This window comes from Schistocerca serialis, chromosome 4 (genome assembly GCF_023864345.2).
Source record: "Schistocerca serialis cubense isolate TAMUIC-IGC-003099 chromosome 4, iqSchSeri2.2, whole genome shotgun sequence".
NCBI classification, from domain to species: Eukaryota; Metazoa; Arthropoda; class Insecta; order Orthoptera; family Acrididae; genus Schistocerca; species Schistocerca serialis.
In genome coordinates this window covers 74,580,394-74,598,472 of record NC_064641.1, presented here as the reverse complement: position 1 = coordinate 74,598,472, position 18,079 = coordinate 74,580,394, and the positions used below count along the sequence as shown (strand labels likewise).

General features: G+C 41.9%; 1 protein-coding gene across 1 annotated transcript in view; it reads right to left on the bottom strand.

The window, feature by feature from the left end:
- Nucleotides 1–18,079, bottom strand: part of LOC126473799 (adenylate cyclase type 2) — a 324,328-nt gene that overhangs the window by 125,499 nt on the left and 180,750 nt on the right. Inside the window, exon 7 of the mRNA XM_050101077.1 lies at nucleotides 1,818–1,950. Coding sequence (XP_049957034.1) covers nucleotides 1,818–1,950 — 133 coding nt within the window. The remainder of the gene's footprint in view (nucleotides 1–1,817; nucleotides 1,951–18,079) is intronic.

Genomic DNA, 18,079 nt, shown 5'->3' with positions numbered 1-18,079 from the left:
CCACTGTGAAGTGCATGAAAGAGTATATCTGTTCCGTAAAACGTATTAGGGTTTCTTCCTTATCATTCCGTATGAAGTGCTGGAAGAATGATTATCTAAACGTCTCTGTGTGAACTTTAATTCATATAGTGTCTTCCTCTCGGTCTGTGCGGAAGTGATGCTTAGAGGACTATATTATACTCCTAGATTCCTCGCTAAGTTCTGGCTCCTGAAACACTGCAAGCATGCTTTCGTTGGATAGCTCGCATCTATCTTCAGGTGTCTTCCAGTTCAAGTTTTTCACCTGTTCCGTGACACTCTCCCGCAGCTCAAATAATCATGTGACCATTCCTTTCTTGGTAATCACATTCTTTATTGTCGAATGTCCAGCATGCATGTTTTACAAGCAGCGTCCTTCGCAAACTGATTACATTGTCCCATGAACTAAAGTCTGCCACCTGTTTTACGCACGACCCAGTTTATGTGATCATTCCATTCTATATCCCAACAATTTTTATAATGGAAGATTTGTATGAGTTGTTTTGTTCCATTTGTAACTCACTGATGTTGTTATACTAGAGTACGTTTCTGAGTTTCTGTGTATCACACAATTTTATATTTATGAACATTTAAATATTTAAAAGATTTGAAAATCTTTGCACCAATCTGAAATCTTATCACTATCTAACAGTTTAATGAGATGGCTCGATACGCCTGTCAGCAATTTGACGCATTTCATGTTTGCCGTATGCTGCAGAAATTTATTATTTATTTTCCTCCAATTTCGATTGTATCGACTACCTTCAGATGAAGAAAGGAAACGCCTTATATTAGAGAGATATGCAATTCATCTTTACAGGACTACGTTTGACAAACAGGCCACGATTTGATACTAGCGCAAAACTGACTTCACTGTGATTAAAGAGAACGGTCATTAAGGTAATAACATAACGACTACCGAAATCGGTAAAAAATAAATAACAAATCTGTACAGCTGATGGCGAACATGCAAATCTTCTATTCTAGATCTGACTGGATATTTTTAATTTTTTTCTGATAGTACAGATAGTTAAATGCATTATCTGCAAAAAGACCGAGGTGACTACTAAATTTTCTGCCATGTTATTAGTATACCGCATAACAACAGAAGTGCCAACACAGTTCTTTGATCATAAAATGTAGGCTTTAACGGCCGGTATTGTCTTCACTTAAAACTTCCGGGCTGATAGGACGTGGTCGATGTTTCCCCTGACATTTAGTCTCTGACTGCGGGCGACATCCTCCGAGGTAAAGAGGCGAACTGCAAAGAAAACTCGAGTAAGCGCTGATTATATAGGCAGTACAGAGGGCTCCACTGTCCATCACGTGGCGTCGGCTATGAGACTGTCTCTGGCAATGCCAACATTCTCGATTGAAAGTAATCGATCGTCACGCTTCCGGTGCAGCACTGACATCCAAATTTTATCCTGTTTAACACCATCCACCTTGGGTTACGCCTGCAGTTACTTCTAGATCTTTCGATGATTTTTCATTTAAGATAACATGCTACATCCTCTGTGCCACTAAATTATCAGTCCAGTCTCAAATTTCGATTCGTACCCCATTATTATAATACTTTATTAATAAGCGTTGGTGTCTGAGTTCCTCAGACGCTTTTTGGGAAGTAAATATATACTGGATCCACATGGTTGCCTTGATCTATAGGTTTAGGAATGTTATGAGTCATTCTGATTGCTATGTCTTGTATGACTAGTAATGTTCATTATGGTCGCGGACTTCATAAACTGATAACCTGTGTGAATAGAGTTAAACCAGTAACCTCAGTATGGAGCGCTTACCTTGGGCGGCACGATGAGGAAAGTCTCGACCTTGTGGTCGGCCAGGTATGCCTCCCTGGACGCCCCGTCGCCAGGCTCCACTTGGAACTGGTCGTTCAGCTGCAGCAGCGTCGCCCTCGTGATGTGGACGCGTCTGTCGGATCAAGGAAGTGAACACGTAAGAGTCACACTACGTTAATGTCAGAAGATGCGTAGTCCCTAGCTGACGAAATGTATAGAGCCCCATCTATTGGCTTGTAGCTCGATGCAGATCGTCAGCCCCTCCAAATGTTCACAGCTGGGGACACTTCCGGTGACCATGCTGGTCAAGGAGCATGAAGACAAGCAATAGAAACTGTCTTTCATTCATGAAAGTGGCGAGTTTGAACTGAGCAAAGATTGGGAATTTGTATGGGCGCTGATAACTTCGCAGTTGAGCGCCTCGCAAACCAAACATCCTCATCATCAGAAACTGTCGCCATGTGGAGGCATTATCTAGTTGATGGATTGCCATGAAGGGTAACAAAACGGCTTGTAGAATACCGAGAACGTACCGCTGTGCCGTAAAGGTGCCGTAGATGACAACCAAATGGGTCCTGCTACGAAATGAACTGGCACCCCAGACCACCACCACTCCTGTCTGTGGGGCCTTATGGCGCGCGACAGTCAGGTTGGTATTCCACTGCTGTCCGGGTAGCCCCCAGACACTTTTTCGGCTCAGAATTTCATTGACTAGAGTAGAAAATTGTCTTCAGTGATGAGTCGCGCTTCGAACTGAGCCACCATGATCAACGAAGACATGTATGGATACGGTGCAGAGAGCAGTGGGGTACCAAACTGACTGTCGGTCGCCATTGGCCTGACAACCAGGAGTGGTGAGCTGGGCTGCCATTTCTTTTCATAGCAGGGCACCCTTGGATGTCATCCACGGCATCTTTACAGCACAGCGGTACATCGACGATAATCTATGCCCCATTATGTTCCCCCTCGTTGGAAGCCATCCTGGGCTTACATTTCAGCAAGATAATGCCCGCCCACGCATGACGTTCCTACTGCTTGTCCCCGTCCTCTCCAAACACTACCTTGGCCAGCAAGTTCGCCGTTATCTCTCCCCAACTGAGAAAGTTTGGAACATCATGGGCAGAGCCCTCCAACCATCTCGAGATTTTGAATTGGACATGGAACAACACTATCAATTTATGTGAAACCGGATAAATGCTTGCGTAACGGCCAGAGGTGGATCAACGCGTTATTGACTTGCTCAATTTATGAAGCTCTTGCTCTTGAATAAACCATTTACTTTTTCTGATACTGTAGTTATTTGTTTCTCAGTACATGTATATCATACCTACCGATTTTCGTTGGTTGGTTGGTTGGTTGTTTGGGGAAGGAGACCAGACAGCGTGGTCATCGGTCTCATCGGATTAGGGAAGGAAGTCGGCCGTGCCCTTTCAGAGGAACCATCCCGGCATTTGCCTGGAATGATTTAGGGAAATCACGGAAAACCTAAATCAGGATGGCCGGACGCGGGATTGAACCGTCATCCTCCAGAATGCGAGTCCAGTGTCTAACCACTGCGCCACCTCGCTCACCGATTTTCGTCCCATACGGATAATTCTTTCGTGGTGCGCCGTTTTTTTCTTTGTCTTAGAGTGTATATGGAAGTGGCAGCGTATGTTCACTAGCGTTATAGGAATAAGAAATCTATCATCCCTTAGCGCCGTGTGATTATCTGAATGAACAGAATTCAATACTGGGAGCTTCGTATGCGATGGAGGCTCTGTGTGCTGGGCCATGTGGCAACCAGTACAGGGGAAGCAGCTTTCAATCAGCGCATGCTCTCCAGCTCGGAACTTGACTTTAAATAAATTTGCGACCGGTAATGTCTGTCGGAATATGGGAGTAGTGGAGGTGGAAGGTTACAAGATTTACCCAGACTTTTCAATGTGTTTAAGTAATCATCAGTGTACAATTAATTTATGAGATGAAATTGTACAGGAACGAGACTGCAGGTATAAGAATGTAACGATGTTAAAGGGAGGCAGTATTTGAGAAATAACTCACGCAGGGTTGTATATGCTTTGATTCGACCTATACAGTGCTTCAATTCTATAGAAAACGAAAGAGGAAGGAGGGGAATGAGGGAGAAGCGATGAAAAGACTTGCATAGGATCGACTGGCGTGGAGAACGTCGTCAAACCACTGTCTGACTTAACAGAACAGTGACGCACTAACTGATATATGTGGGTCATACATCAGTTCAGATCAGATGTTTAAAACATTCTGGCGACATTCTGCTAATAATCCTTATATACAAAAATGGATGTTTGAATATCTGTTTGAGATTAATTGACTTACAAGGGGAGGCCGCCAATTGTGAAATTCAGATTCGATTCATACTGCGCATAATAAAAGCTCATGGCCAGAAGTGTAATGTCGCAAAGCACCAAGATGCACTTCTCAGCCGTTGTCGAGAAAATCGACAGTTAAAAGAAACCGTTGCGGTGAAATACAGTGTATATATATATATATATATATATATATATATATATATATATATATATATATATATATACACTATTAATGAATTGCTTATGCATGTTGGTGAAGGCGGATCGCTCTCCAATTGTACCGCCTCAATTTTTCCGTTTTTTTAACAGTTGCGCTAGGGACCGCATCTACCTTCTTTCGAAGCTAGCAGGCAACTACGCTGTTATGCGGCGGCTCGTTTCGGCCCATTCAACATCTGTCCTTCAAGTGTGACGAGCGAGTAACGGAGTTTATATTTCGTACATGCCGCAGCGAATTTGTGCTCGTGGGGTCTCTATTCTAATTCGAACGTTTGACTTAGGCTATACGTATTCGTTTCGGAATATCGTTTCTACGTCTTCCGTTGACTACACGTTGTTAACATTATGAAGACAATTAATAACGTTTGTGAAATACAACTTTGTTTGCGGAAAACATAATATGATGTTCGAAGTCGCCAGTGTTTCCACGACAAACGACTTTCAACAACTTATTATATGCATAATTGTTGCAACTGATTGCCGGGAATTATATATATATATATATATATATATATATATATATATATGTGTGTGTGTGTGTGTGTGTGTGTGTGTGTGTGTGTGTGTGTGTGTGTGTGTATATATATTTGAATTACAAAAAACAAATACTAAAAAAAAAAAAAAGTTGCATGGTGCGAGATTCGATCCGCCGACCTTCGGATTACAAACCCGAGCGCTTACCGCTGCGCCACGACGCTGCGGAAAACTATTAATCGTAGAGGGCATTTCACCGCAACGGTTTATTTTAACTGTCGATTTTCTCGACAACGGCTGAGAAGTGCATCTTGGTGCTTTGCCACATTACACCTCTGGCCATGAGCTTTTATTACGCGCAGTATGAATCGAATCTGAATTTCACAATTGGCGGCCTCCCCTTGTTAGACAACGTCGGAGTGATCCCCATGAAAGTTGACATATCAACATAGTTTTTCATAAGAGAATTTTTATGCTATTCACTTTGCTGTAACTCGTCACTAGATGGCGCTGCAGCATATCAGCTTCAAAAATCACAATTGGCCATGAGAGCGAGCCGTCTTAGCTGACGACGTCAGTCGAATCAACTGAAATTGTCTGTTGTGGTTACGAAATACAAAACCACTGACACAGTTACAGAAGACTAGCGAGCTTTTCATTATTCGGCAGAATTTTTCAGTTCAGTGGAGCCTGCAGGAATGCAACAGAAATACTAACTCTGAAAGTTGGTTCACCAACACTGCTCCTTCGGAACCTCAACGCGCCAAGGTCGTGCAGCGCAACCACGCATCCAGTGAAATACTCATGCCGAAAATGATGGCAGCAACAATAATTAACGGCAAATGTATAGGAAAAGATGTGCTGAAACCGCAAATCCAAAGGATCTCCAAAAACTCTGTGCTCCTATACACTAAATCAGAAAAACGGAAGTATAGTTTATCCACTCACGTCAATCTAAATTTTAGCGTTATTTTAAGTTGCTTCAAGCATATAGTGAATAGGATAGTCAACCACATTGTTCATGCAACTGATTTATTAATTAAAAAATGTATGTAATTCATCATAAATTTATATCAGCAAAAATGATGGAATCTCATCACTATCTTTCATTTTTCCACATTTTTCTACAAAGGCTTATATATTCTTGATCACATACAGATAATCTTTCTTGATGTACGCAGAGGGTTTCTTGCATAACATAAAAATCCTTAATTGTTGTAAAGGGATGTGTAATCACATGATGATGTCTGTGTCCAGGTTGTGAAGTAGTACCTCACATTGTAAACGAATATTCTCGTTAATAATACAGTGTTATATTATGATGAGGTAGCAACTTCTACATCTCTCTAGCAGTTTTGTCGAAGACTGTTCAAATGGTTCAAATGGCTCTGAGCACTATGGTACTTAACATCTGAGGTCATCAGTCCCCTAGAACTTTACTTAAACCTAACTAACCTAAGGACTTCACACACATCCATGCCCGAGGCAGGATTCGAACCTGCGACCGTAACGGTCGTGCGGTTCCAGACTGAAGCGCCTGGAACCACTCGGCCACAGTGGCCGGCGAAGACTGTTCACTTTGTTTCAGTAGGGCCAATTTCACGTTGAGATTCAGTAGTCCGCTCCGGTCAGTTTTGTGAAAGTTATCGATAGTTAACGGTGCAAGGAAGTTAATTATTAAATCTGGGAACTGAGGTTATTGATGGACTGAAAGGCACATCGGTCACATTTTACTGTTTTTCGTTAATTGATTGACGAAGCTGATAATAAATAAAGAGTATTCAATATTGCTCAAATAGGTTAAGCATGCTGCCTTATGGTGACACAGGGAGCGTCTTGTGTTGTCCACATCGCCAGACGACACTAGAAGCCGGTATACTGACGCTCGCTTGCGGGTGTGGTCTACGAGTAGCAAACTGCTCGCCGACAGCCGCAAGTTTTGCAGTTTTTCACTTGCGACCGATGACAAGTAGTTTACTTCTCGCGTGTGACGTCCTCAGTCAAGCGTCATTATACCTGCTTCTAGTGTCGTCTGACGAAGACATGCTAAGACGTCGACAGTTGTGTGGTCTGACGCTGAAAGATGCCTTAAAGGAATTTTATTATTCAGTACTTCTTTTTGGTTAGCCAGTAGCTAGATCACATTCCCACAACTTACAAGAAGCCAACTCTTACCCACTTGTTCATGCCACAGCGTTGCAGACCAGCTGCAATGTGACGAGATCATAAATAATAATAATAATGAAAACAGAATTTCAAAGCGAATTCTTAAAGTCTTCAACTCAGGCAGGGGAAAAACAAAATGGATAAAAGAAGTTGAAGAGGACCTCAGACAAGCACACATAACAGTAAACGATGCAGAAAATATAACTGAATTCAGGAACATCATCAAAAAAACATAAATTTGACACCACAACACAGAAGAGACCAGGATGCAAATGGACAGTAGAGCGAAAGTAACAACACAGTGAACACATGAAGCAAATTTGGGCTCGGAAAAAACATAAACAATCATCATAAAGCAATTCAAGTTCAAACGCTCTCTTTAAATGTGAATAATCGAAAATAATAATAATAATAATAATAATAATAAATAGGGGAATTCCCAGCAGATATGCAGGGTAGGTGGGAAATAAAATACCACTCGCGGAGCAAAATGACAACCAAAATCCATGCTGCGTCTGACTTGGAGCAAGCGGTAGTATGGACGGCGTCTGTCCACGAGGAGGTACGGCTGTAAACATGCTCCAGGGACCGACAATCCCTGATTCTACACCACTACCAAAAGCTAGAAAATTTATGACAAGGAAATACGACACATACAAGTAAAGACGTAATTACCCAACGCGGACGATCCATCTACTCCAAATTGGCAACCAAGCATTCGGATTATGGGGAGGTTGGACTCATAAGAGAGAGGAAGTCTGAGTGCTCTGGTAAACTTCCAAGAAAAGCACACACCTACATTGGCACTTTCAACATTCAGACACTCATTCGAGCAGGAAAACTTATGAGCGTACAGAAGCTGTGGCGGTAGTTTAGAGCGGCAGTTTCCCGCTGCAGAGCACGTGGCTGGCGGTTGCTACGGGGCCGTGGCTAGAGGCTAGCCCCTACGCGGCCTTGGATAAACCCGAGCGGATGTTCGGCAGGGGCGCGTATGGCTGTGTTTGGCGCTTGGATAAATTTATATGCCAGAGAAAAATTGATAAAAACAAAACTAACAGTGACACGGAGGTGCGAGTTGGTACTCATGTACAGAAAAATAGGTAAAGCTAAATTATCTAGACGAGCCACAAAAATATGTGATTGTTTAAAAGTTATTGTTGTCTTAGAAATTTTAAATTTATGAAAGTACAAAAGCTAATATCTCGGCAATGCTTTGGCCAACTAATATGAACAAAGTGTTTACCGGTGCAGCTAATAGAGCTGCATCCAGCAATCACAGCCGATTTAGCATAGTTTGTACCAGTTTTGACGAGAAGTCGGAATATGGGATTCTACTGAAAGAAACTGTGTTTTTTGGTAATAAATGCCGGCCGGTGTGGCCGAGCGGTTATAGGCGCTTCAGTCTGGAACCGCGCGACCGCTACGGTCGCAGGTTTGAAACCTGCCTCAGGCATGGATGTGTGTGATGTCCTTAGGTTCGTTACGTTTACGTAATTTTAAGTTCTAGGGGACTGATGACCTCAGATGTTAAGTCCCATAGTGCTCAGAGCTATTTGGTAATAAATAAATTTAAAGACACGGAACTAGCGGTAGCATCTAAAGTTTAAAGTAGTAATGAGTAATTAAGTCCGTATTTTTATTTGTTTATTTATGTTGAGTATCACAAATCTGGGTAAAGCAAAATCACGCCACAAGAACATTATTGTGAAAAAACGGTGGCAGATACAGAAAATTCGACTTTAAATTGTTATTGCCTAGAAAATTTCCATATTTTTCTAAATAACATGTATGTTTGTGTGTTTAGTTTTAGAATATTCGTAATTTTTGTTAAACATTGTTCTGAGTTAGGCAGTCGTTACGAGAGTGGATAGGGCGGCCATGTTTCATCTTTGGGGAGTTTGTTTTGAGCGAAACTAAGAGCCGAACGTACCGCGCATCTTGGGGTAGTAATGGGTTGGTAGTCATGTTCGGGGACAAGTATATATGTATGTAGCGACTTTCGAAAGCGATCCAGTAGAGCTCAATAAGTTTGTGGTTTAGGACAGCAGACACGAGTGTATTTTGTGAATTGTGAATAGACTGTTGAGTGCCGTGATCGCGACATATAAATTTTATAGTGACGAGTTGTAGCCTCAATTATTAACGCCCACCATAACGTAAGAGCCCCTCAGACTATATTTAAGTGTTTAGTGAATGTAATGAAGAAAAATAAACTACTTGCTCAATATTTTAAATTTCACCGCAATACTTGCCTGTATTGTTTTGTTATTATTTATTTCAGCTTAAAAATTGAGTTTACGACAGGTGTGAGCTGGCACCCTATGACGAAAACCGTAGCCAAACACTGACACCAGCCACCTCTCTGGGCCGATAAATTAAGCTGAGTGTAACAAATACTGATATTTTCGTGTCATAGCTTGTGGGGGCTCGAGTCGAACTATTCAAACTTCAATGTGCAGTGCCCAGTACCATCGTAAACTACACACTCTCATAACAGAACTCACGAAGCAGAAAATACGAAATCTCACTCTGCAAGAAATACGTTTCACAGATTCAGAAAAGACATACTACTATAACTGCAGAATCTTCAAATGCAGATCAAACAGGATAATTAGCAAACGAGCAGGTCTTCATCGTAGACAAAAAGTTTTGGATTCAGTAAAAGATGTGAAACCCATCTACAACCGATTTATGACCTTAAGAGTCAAATTACCATACAAAAACTGCACCTTCGTTAATGTACATGCACCAACAAATGGCAAGAATAAAAAAGATTTCAAAAAAACAGAAAAATTCTGGGAATAATTTGAAACAGAGATTACCTAAATTCCAAAATATGATGCGAAAAGTCCACTCGCTGATTTTAATGTCCAAATTGGCAGGAAATGCAAATACAAGACGACAGTGGGAGACTATCCTGCTCACAGGTTCACCAACAGGAATGAAACACTAATCGAGTCATGCCAACTAAACAGTCTAAAAATTATGTCAACCTCACTTCGGTAAAAGCTCAAAAAACAAAAACATGGCGATCACCCATCCATTATTTAGAAAAAATTCAGACTGATAATGTGGTTAAACACACGACTCCCAAAAAGAAATTCATGACGTGCAAGTATGTAGAAGTGCAAACTTCGATTAGGATCGTTATTTAAACTGAATCAGAATTAAATCCCCACCCAAAAAAGAATTCGACAGAAAACACCGGTGATCCCCAAATCAAAGACTCTAAAATAAAAGAAAAATAGGAAAAACAACCTGTAGAAAACTGGTTGAAATTTCAAACCAAGATCATCAAAACAGCGAAAGACGTGAAACCTGTTCACAAAAAACAAGGATGTCAAAACGCAATAGAAAATAAAGGCATTTCAAAATTACAGTTGCAACAATTCAGAAAAAAAACACAGAGGAATTTCCTCAAACTTCGCAACAAACATCCAAGATTTTAAAACAAAATGAACGAAAATGTCAATGACCAACTGGAGTCATTTGTAGACAATTTCAAAAATTAAAATATAATTTTACTCACCACAGAAGCTGTGCTTTTGAAAAGAAAATGGTAAATAAGCCTTGATAAATAAAAAATCTTGCTAAGAACTGGCGACATACTTTCCACAGCTTTTAAATTGCCTGGAAACCACAGAGAGATCCCGAAACCACAATAGAAAGTTCGTCACCACCAACACAAGAAGAAATTTATTTACATATTAAGAAACTTCAAACAACAAAGCATGGGCAGAGGACGGATCTGCAGCTGAATACTTGAAAAATTTAGGTCCAAACTCACTCAGAGAAATTACACAACTAGTCCGAAACATTTCGCAACCTGAAAAAACCGGATGACTGGAAGATTGCTCTAATCCGTCCATTACTTAAAAAAGGCAACAAATCAGATGTAAACTACTACAGAGGGATCTCCCCCTTAACGGCCACCTATAAAATCAGATCAGTTTGTCTCAACTGAGTGCAAAAGTAATTATAACTCAAATTAGAAGAATATCAAGCATGATTCAGACCAGTTTTTTAATCTCAAAACCATACTTAAAATGCGAAGCTCACATAAAGGCCTCTAGCACGCACATTTTTAGATTTCAAAAAGGCGTACGACTCGGTAGACAGACCCTCACTATTACAAATTGTACAAGAGAAGGGACTAGATCCCAAATACGAGAACTCATAGAACAAACACTAGCTAACAACGAAATCTGAAGTAAACTTTCTGGGGCAAATCTGTGAACCCTTTGACATTCAAGCAGATGTGAGACAAAGAGATGGTTTCTCTCCTGCTCTGTTTCAACGTAGTCCTAGACAAGGTTATGGAACAATGGGAGAAAGAACTCAAGAAAAGTTGGTTCAGGAAGCTAATCCTACTGGGCCTCCCCAAAAACAGCCTCTATATGCCACACATCGCACTTGTGGAGCATCTGGTGATACTTGCAGAGGACGAAGAGTGTGCTGTCAAACAGCTCGAGACACTTACAGAACGTGGAGAAAAAGCAGGGTTACAAATCTCACTTGAGGAAACTGAATTCTTATGTTCGAAGAACGAAATCACAAGCCTGAAAGCAGGCCGGTGTGGCCGAGTGGTTCTAGGCGCTACAGTCTGGAACAACGCGACCGCTACGGTCGCAGGTTCGAATCCTGCCTTGGGCATTGATGTATGTGACGTCCTTAGGTTAGTTAGGTTTAAGTAGTTCTAAGTTCAAGGGGACTGATGGCCTCAGAAGTTCAGTCCCATACTGCTCAGAGCCATTTGAACCATTTGAACAAGCCTGAAAACAAAACACGGTAAAATAAACAGGGTCTCATACTTTAAATACCTCGAAGATTTCATCGAATCGACAGGCGTTGAAAAAATCTCGCAGAAAAATCGCCTCTAAAGAGTCAAAACAGAGTTAAGATTAGTCCAAAACCTCTACAACAACAAAAAAAGACAAAAATTCAGCACTACAACACAGTCATAAAACCAACTGTGTTCTACTAAGCGAATCAGTGACGCTTAACAGAAAACACGAGCTTGAAGAAACCAAAATAAGAGGAGAGAGAGATCGTTAGGAAAATTTTAGGAACAAGACATGCCCAAGAAGGTTATAGCCTACAATCGATCAAAACAACAGAGAAGTTTTCGAACATCGAAACTGACATCAAGGCAAGGCGAATTTAATTTTTTGGCCACCTCAAAAACAACCAGAAAAGCGACCGACAAAAAGGATAATACACTACGTAACGTCACTGAAGACATCAACACGCTGGTTGAACGTAATTCGAAAGGACCTCAACAATACAAACTTAAGACCAACCGACGTTTTAGAAAAAGACACCTTCAGACACCAAACAGACAAATGGGAAGTTACAGCAGAGCAACCAAAACAAAAACAGTATAGATCAATGCGGTCGCAAGAACGAAAACAAACCTTCTCGGAAAGAATGAAAGGCTAATGGAACATCAAGAAGAACCTAAAGAAAAGTTAACTGAGTTAAGTTATTTGCTTAACGTCTTCCATTTATTGGGAGAATTCGCTAATAACAATATTAATAATAACTATAATAATATTTTCGTGTGGCTTAACGGCCTGGTGCCTGTCTTTTAAGTGGACGTCACTACGTGGACTTGCAAATCCCTCACGGCCGGTTTAAGGCTGAAGCGACAGAAGCCGCTATATGCAGCGCCGATCACAATTAGTAGCGAAAACTGACACGGGTTAAACAATATGGTGGGAAATGGAGGAAGGGGAGTGGCGGGAGGCTCCAAACGATGCTCCCGAACCGGCCCTGATGTTTCTAAACTTCGCGAGTAATCCTACCGCCGGAAAAGGACCTACAGTTTAACTTGGAATTTGAATCACGTGTCGCTCCTGGCAAATCTTCATGACATTGAGAGTTGAAGACTACGTTAAAGGCACACCATAAATTTTGTGCTCCGGGAGACATTCGATGCCGCGATCTTCAGGTTTCCGAACTCCTACTTCATCACTAGACCACCAGGTTCAATGACGAGGTGATTCAATCATTCCATTATGAGGCTTTTGCTTTAGACACGTTACACAACAGAACCTGTAACCAAACAAAGTGGAGAGAAAGAGAGAGAGAGAGAGAGAGAGAGAGAGAGAGAGAGATAGAGAGAGAGACAGAGAGAGTGAGAAAAGGGCAGACAGAGAGGCAGACAGAAAGAGTGTGGAGTTATTGCTGTCCCATGACTGTCTGCAACTGAGGCAAGGAAAGTCATGAAATTAGACGTCGGGAGTTGTTTATGAAAACTATACTGTTTACCGCAGGGAGTCGTTTCGATAAACTGTTTACGTACGACCTGGTAGCCCCAGTTCGCCAGATTCAAATACAGAAGTCGACAGCTATTTATGAAAGCATATTGTTCACCGCAGAGTAATGCAAGGTACCTACCCAAAAACCACCAATTATCAACATTCAAGCGTCGTCATCAAAACGCTGCATAGCCAACCACTTCTTCATTGCAGGGAATAAGTGGAAGTCCCTCGATGCCAGGTCGAGACTGTACGGCGGATGAGAAAACAACTCCCACTTAAAAGATTCGAGTACTTCACGAGTGGCATTTGCCGTGTGGGCCCGGGCGTTGTCGTGAATCAGCAAGATCTTTGAGTCCAACTTTCCACTGCGCTTGTTTTGTATTGCTCTTCTGAGGTTGTGCAGAGTTTGGCAATACCTTTGAGAGTTTATTGTAGTGCCTCTTTCCAGGAAATCCGAAAACAACTCCCACTTAAAAGATTCGAGTACTTCACGAGTGGCATTTGCCGTGTGGGCCCGGGCGTTGTCGTGAATCAGCAAGATCTTTGAGTCCAACTTTCCACTGCGCTTGTTTTGTATTGCTCTTCTGAGGTTGTGCAGAGTTTGGCAATACCTTTGAGAGTTTATTGTAGTGCCTCTTTCCAGGAAATCCACAAAAATCACACCTTTTCTATCCCAAAAGAAGAGGTAACCATGTGGTTGAAGGCGCAGGCGGCCGAATTTTACGACGGAGGAATTTCCAAGCTCGTCCATCGCTACGATAAGTGCCTTAATTTAAATGGCAACTATGTAGAAAAGTAGTATTTAAGTGCGGCTTTCATCTGTATACAATAAAAAATTTCCAATGCTTTATTTATTTTTAATTCCAAACGTAATGTACTTTGTGGATAGCCCTCGTAGTTCTCATGTGTTGCAGAAGGGCCGGCCTGAGTGGACGAGCGGTTCTAGGCGCTACAGTCTGGAAACGCGCAACCGCTACGGTCGCAGGTTCGAATCCTGGCTCGGGCATGGATGTGTGTGATGTCCTTAGGTTAGTTACGTTTAAGTACTTTTAAGTTCTAGGGGACTGATGACCTCAGAAGTTAAGTACCATAGTGCTCAGAGCCATTTGAACCACTTTGTTGCAGAAAGGCATTTAATAAGACAGACTGTGTCCAGCGAGTTAGTAAACACCGCTGTTTTACCCGATAACGGACGGGCTGCAGGTCCGGCCGTCTTGTAATTATTGTCACATTGTTTGCTGATTTGCAGTACAGCACTTCAGATTTCTTTTGCAAGGATTAAAAGCTTATTCAACCTAAGGTTTAAGGTCAAAGTAATTTTGCAATTGTTTTCACTTTATTAAAGAAAATTTTGTGGTTAAATTCTTCAATTATCTGGAAAACACAATTTATATATTGTTAAAGAAACAGGTTATGTGAAAAGAATGGGCTCAACAAGTTACAGTTACTATGTTTTCATTCACAGTTACCATGTCACACAGCATACTACATTTAGAGCATTGTATTTAGAGAGCTGGAGCTTAGAACACACGGAAGTTGCACGCTAAAAATCATGTATGACTACATTTAGAGCGTACCATCACGTTTCCGACAGTGATAAGGGTCGGATTGGAGCCTATCGCGATTGCGGTTTATCGTATCGCGACATTGCTGCTCGCGTTGGTCGCGATCCAAAGACTGTTAGCAGAATATGGAATCGGTGGGTTCAGGAGGGTAATATGGAACGCCGTGCTGAATCCCAACGGCTAACAGTCGAGATGACAGGCATCTTATCCGCATGGCTGTAAAGGATCGTGCAGCCACATCTCGATCCCTGAGTCAACAGAACAGTTCGACGACGTTTGCAGCAGCATGGACTATCAGCTCGGAGACCATGGCTGCGGTTACCCTTGATGCTGCATCACAGACAGGAGTGCCTGCGATGCTGTACTCAACGACGAACATGGGTGCACGAATGGCAAAACGTCATTTTTTCGGATGAATCCAGGATCTGTTTACAGCATCATGATGGTCGCATCCGTGTTTGGCGACATCGCGGTAAACGCACATTGGAAGCGTGTATTCGTCATCGCCATACTGGCGTATCACCGGGCGTTATGGTATGGGGTGGACACGTCTTGGTCACCTCTTGTTCACATTGACGGCACTTTGAACAGTGGACGTTACATTTCAGGTGTTTTACGACCCGTGGCTCTACCCTTCATTCGTTCCCTGCGAAACCCATTTTGTCAGCAGGATAATGCACGATCGCATGTTGCAGGTCCTGTACGGACCTTTCTGGATACAGAAAATGTTCGAGTGCTGCCATGGCCAGCACATTCTCCAGATCTCTCGCCAATTGAAAACATCTGGTCAATGGTGGCCGAGCAACTGGCTCGTCACAATACGCCAGTCACCACTCTTGATGAACTGTGGTATCGTGTTGAAGCTGCATGGGCAACTGTACCTGTACACGCCATCCAAGCTCTGTTTGAGTCAATGCCGAGGTGTATCAAAGCCGTTATTACGGCCAGAGATGGTTGTTCTCGGTACTGATTTCTCAGGATCTATGCACCCAAATTGCGTGAAAATGTAATCACATGCCAGTTCTAGTATAATATATTTGTCCAATGAATACCCGTTTATCATCCGAATTTGTTCTTGGTGTAGCAACTTTAATGGTCAGTAGTGTATTAGTAAAGTATTTCATTTACACTGAAAAGTTTTCTGTGGAATTCAGGATGTCTTGATAATTCATTATATTATAGTACGTTTATTTTATTTAATAGAAATAATGTTGTTGTATGAGTATTATGTCATCTTGTCGCCGTTGGAGAAGATATCAAACATAAAGGGATGTAGGTGGTCCGCAATAATGTGCACCCAATCCACAGTAGTCATGCTACACTGTATGTTTCGAGCTCCTGTTCGTCTGAACGGTAGCATGTACTAACATCGACCTAGTTTAACAAGAAACGCGATTCATCCACCCAGGCATCAGGTTTCATTGACACGCTGTCTAATCTCGGCAATCAAGTGTCCACTGCAGTTGCAATTGACGATGACGTCGGGTCAACACCGGAACATGTAGGCGGCGTCTGCTCCAGAGCATGATGTTCAACAATGTACGCTGAACCGTATGGTCCGAAACACTTGAGCCTTTACCAGCGCTGTACTCTGTCATCTTATCTGCCACAGATAGCCTCCTATCTTGCTGTACAGAGCGGTCAAGACTCCATTCTCCACATGTACATCCACAATGATCAGCCAGACCAGTGTGACCACCTACCTAATAGTCGGTATGTCCACGTTTGGCCTGGATAACAGTGGCGACGCTTCATGACATGGAGGCTATATTTATCGCCTAGTTACTCTTTCGTACGTGGCTATAATCCAAATACTTTTAGAATGTCCTTTCTATCTTTTAAATTAATATTAGCCTCAAAATATTTCCGTTTTATCAAACTATTTTCTTGCTTTTGCCAGTCTGCTGCCGAAAAATATGAAGGACAAGGAAAGAACAAGCTCTCTAGCCACTTAGAGTATTCATGATCAGATTAAGATAGTTCTTGGCCTGATTGTGAATAGCCGGTGAGTAACCGTTAATGAAGTGGCAAACTAAACGCACATTGTTCAAACGACTTACGGGAAAGCATTCAGTCAAGTGACACCTTCGACAACCGCTGAGATTTCTGTAGGTGAACGATCTCTAATTTTCAACACTTTGTTAATCTTTGAGTCCACTAGTAGATCAGTGTGTAAATTAAATCAAGAACTCGGAGAGCTTAATTACTCTGATATTATAGTAACCTTTGATGTGGTATCTCTGTTCACTCCCGTTCCTTTGTCTGATTCGTAAAGTTAATTGAGATTAGATTTGGTGTTTAATTAGCTAACCTATTTCGCCATGTATTGACTTCCAATTACTTTTTATTTAATGACCAAGTTCTATGAAGAGACATGGAGCTGAGATAGGAAGCACTCTGTCACTTATTGTTGCTAACATGCTTACGGAGGTTTCGAGGAATGAGCTGTGTAATTAGCGACATCGAAACCTGCACCCTTCTTTACGAGCGGATATGCAGACGAAAGCTTTAAGATTGGCCTTTTGGCTGTGAGAATTTGAACGCTTATTGGAACATCTGAATTTAATCCACCCTAACATTCGCTTCACTATCAAGGTGGAAAATAATTGCATCATTTCCTTCATTAGTCTGCTGGTCAGGAGGAAAGTTGACGATATGTTGGATTTGCCATTTATAGGTTACTCACACTGGGAGATGAAAAAGCTTGCACAGGATAGAGTAGCATGGAGAGCTGCATCAAACCAGTCTCAGGACTGAAGACCACAACAACAAACAACAACACACTGATTTGCATCTTAAGGCTGATAAATGTCACTATTCGATTCAGTGTGAAGTGGCACTATGTACCTTGGTTCATAGGACCCACGTCATCTCAGAACCTGAAACTTTGTCAGTTGAGTTAGCCCACCCCGAAGCCACCTATAGCTATAATGGATATACTGGAAGATACGAGATAATAGGCTGTGCTATCGACGAATGATGAGTAAGGGGAGGGGGTGATGGAAATAACAAAGTTGCACCAAAGACTACGATCCTTTTTGCTTAACGCAGGTAGCATTCCGCGCAAGATTTGTCGTATTCTGCAAAATCACGGTGCGAAGTGTGTTTTCGATCAACATCTAATTTTAGGGCCTTTAAACTCTCTGTAAAGGATGACCTTGATTTACGTAGGCTTGTGCCTACCACATTTCTTGCAGTTTTGACATGTTCTACATTAGTCACATCACCAGAACAGTGAATCAGCG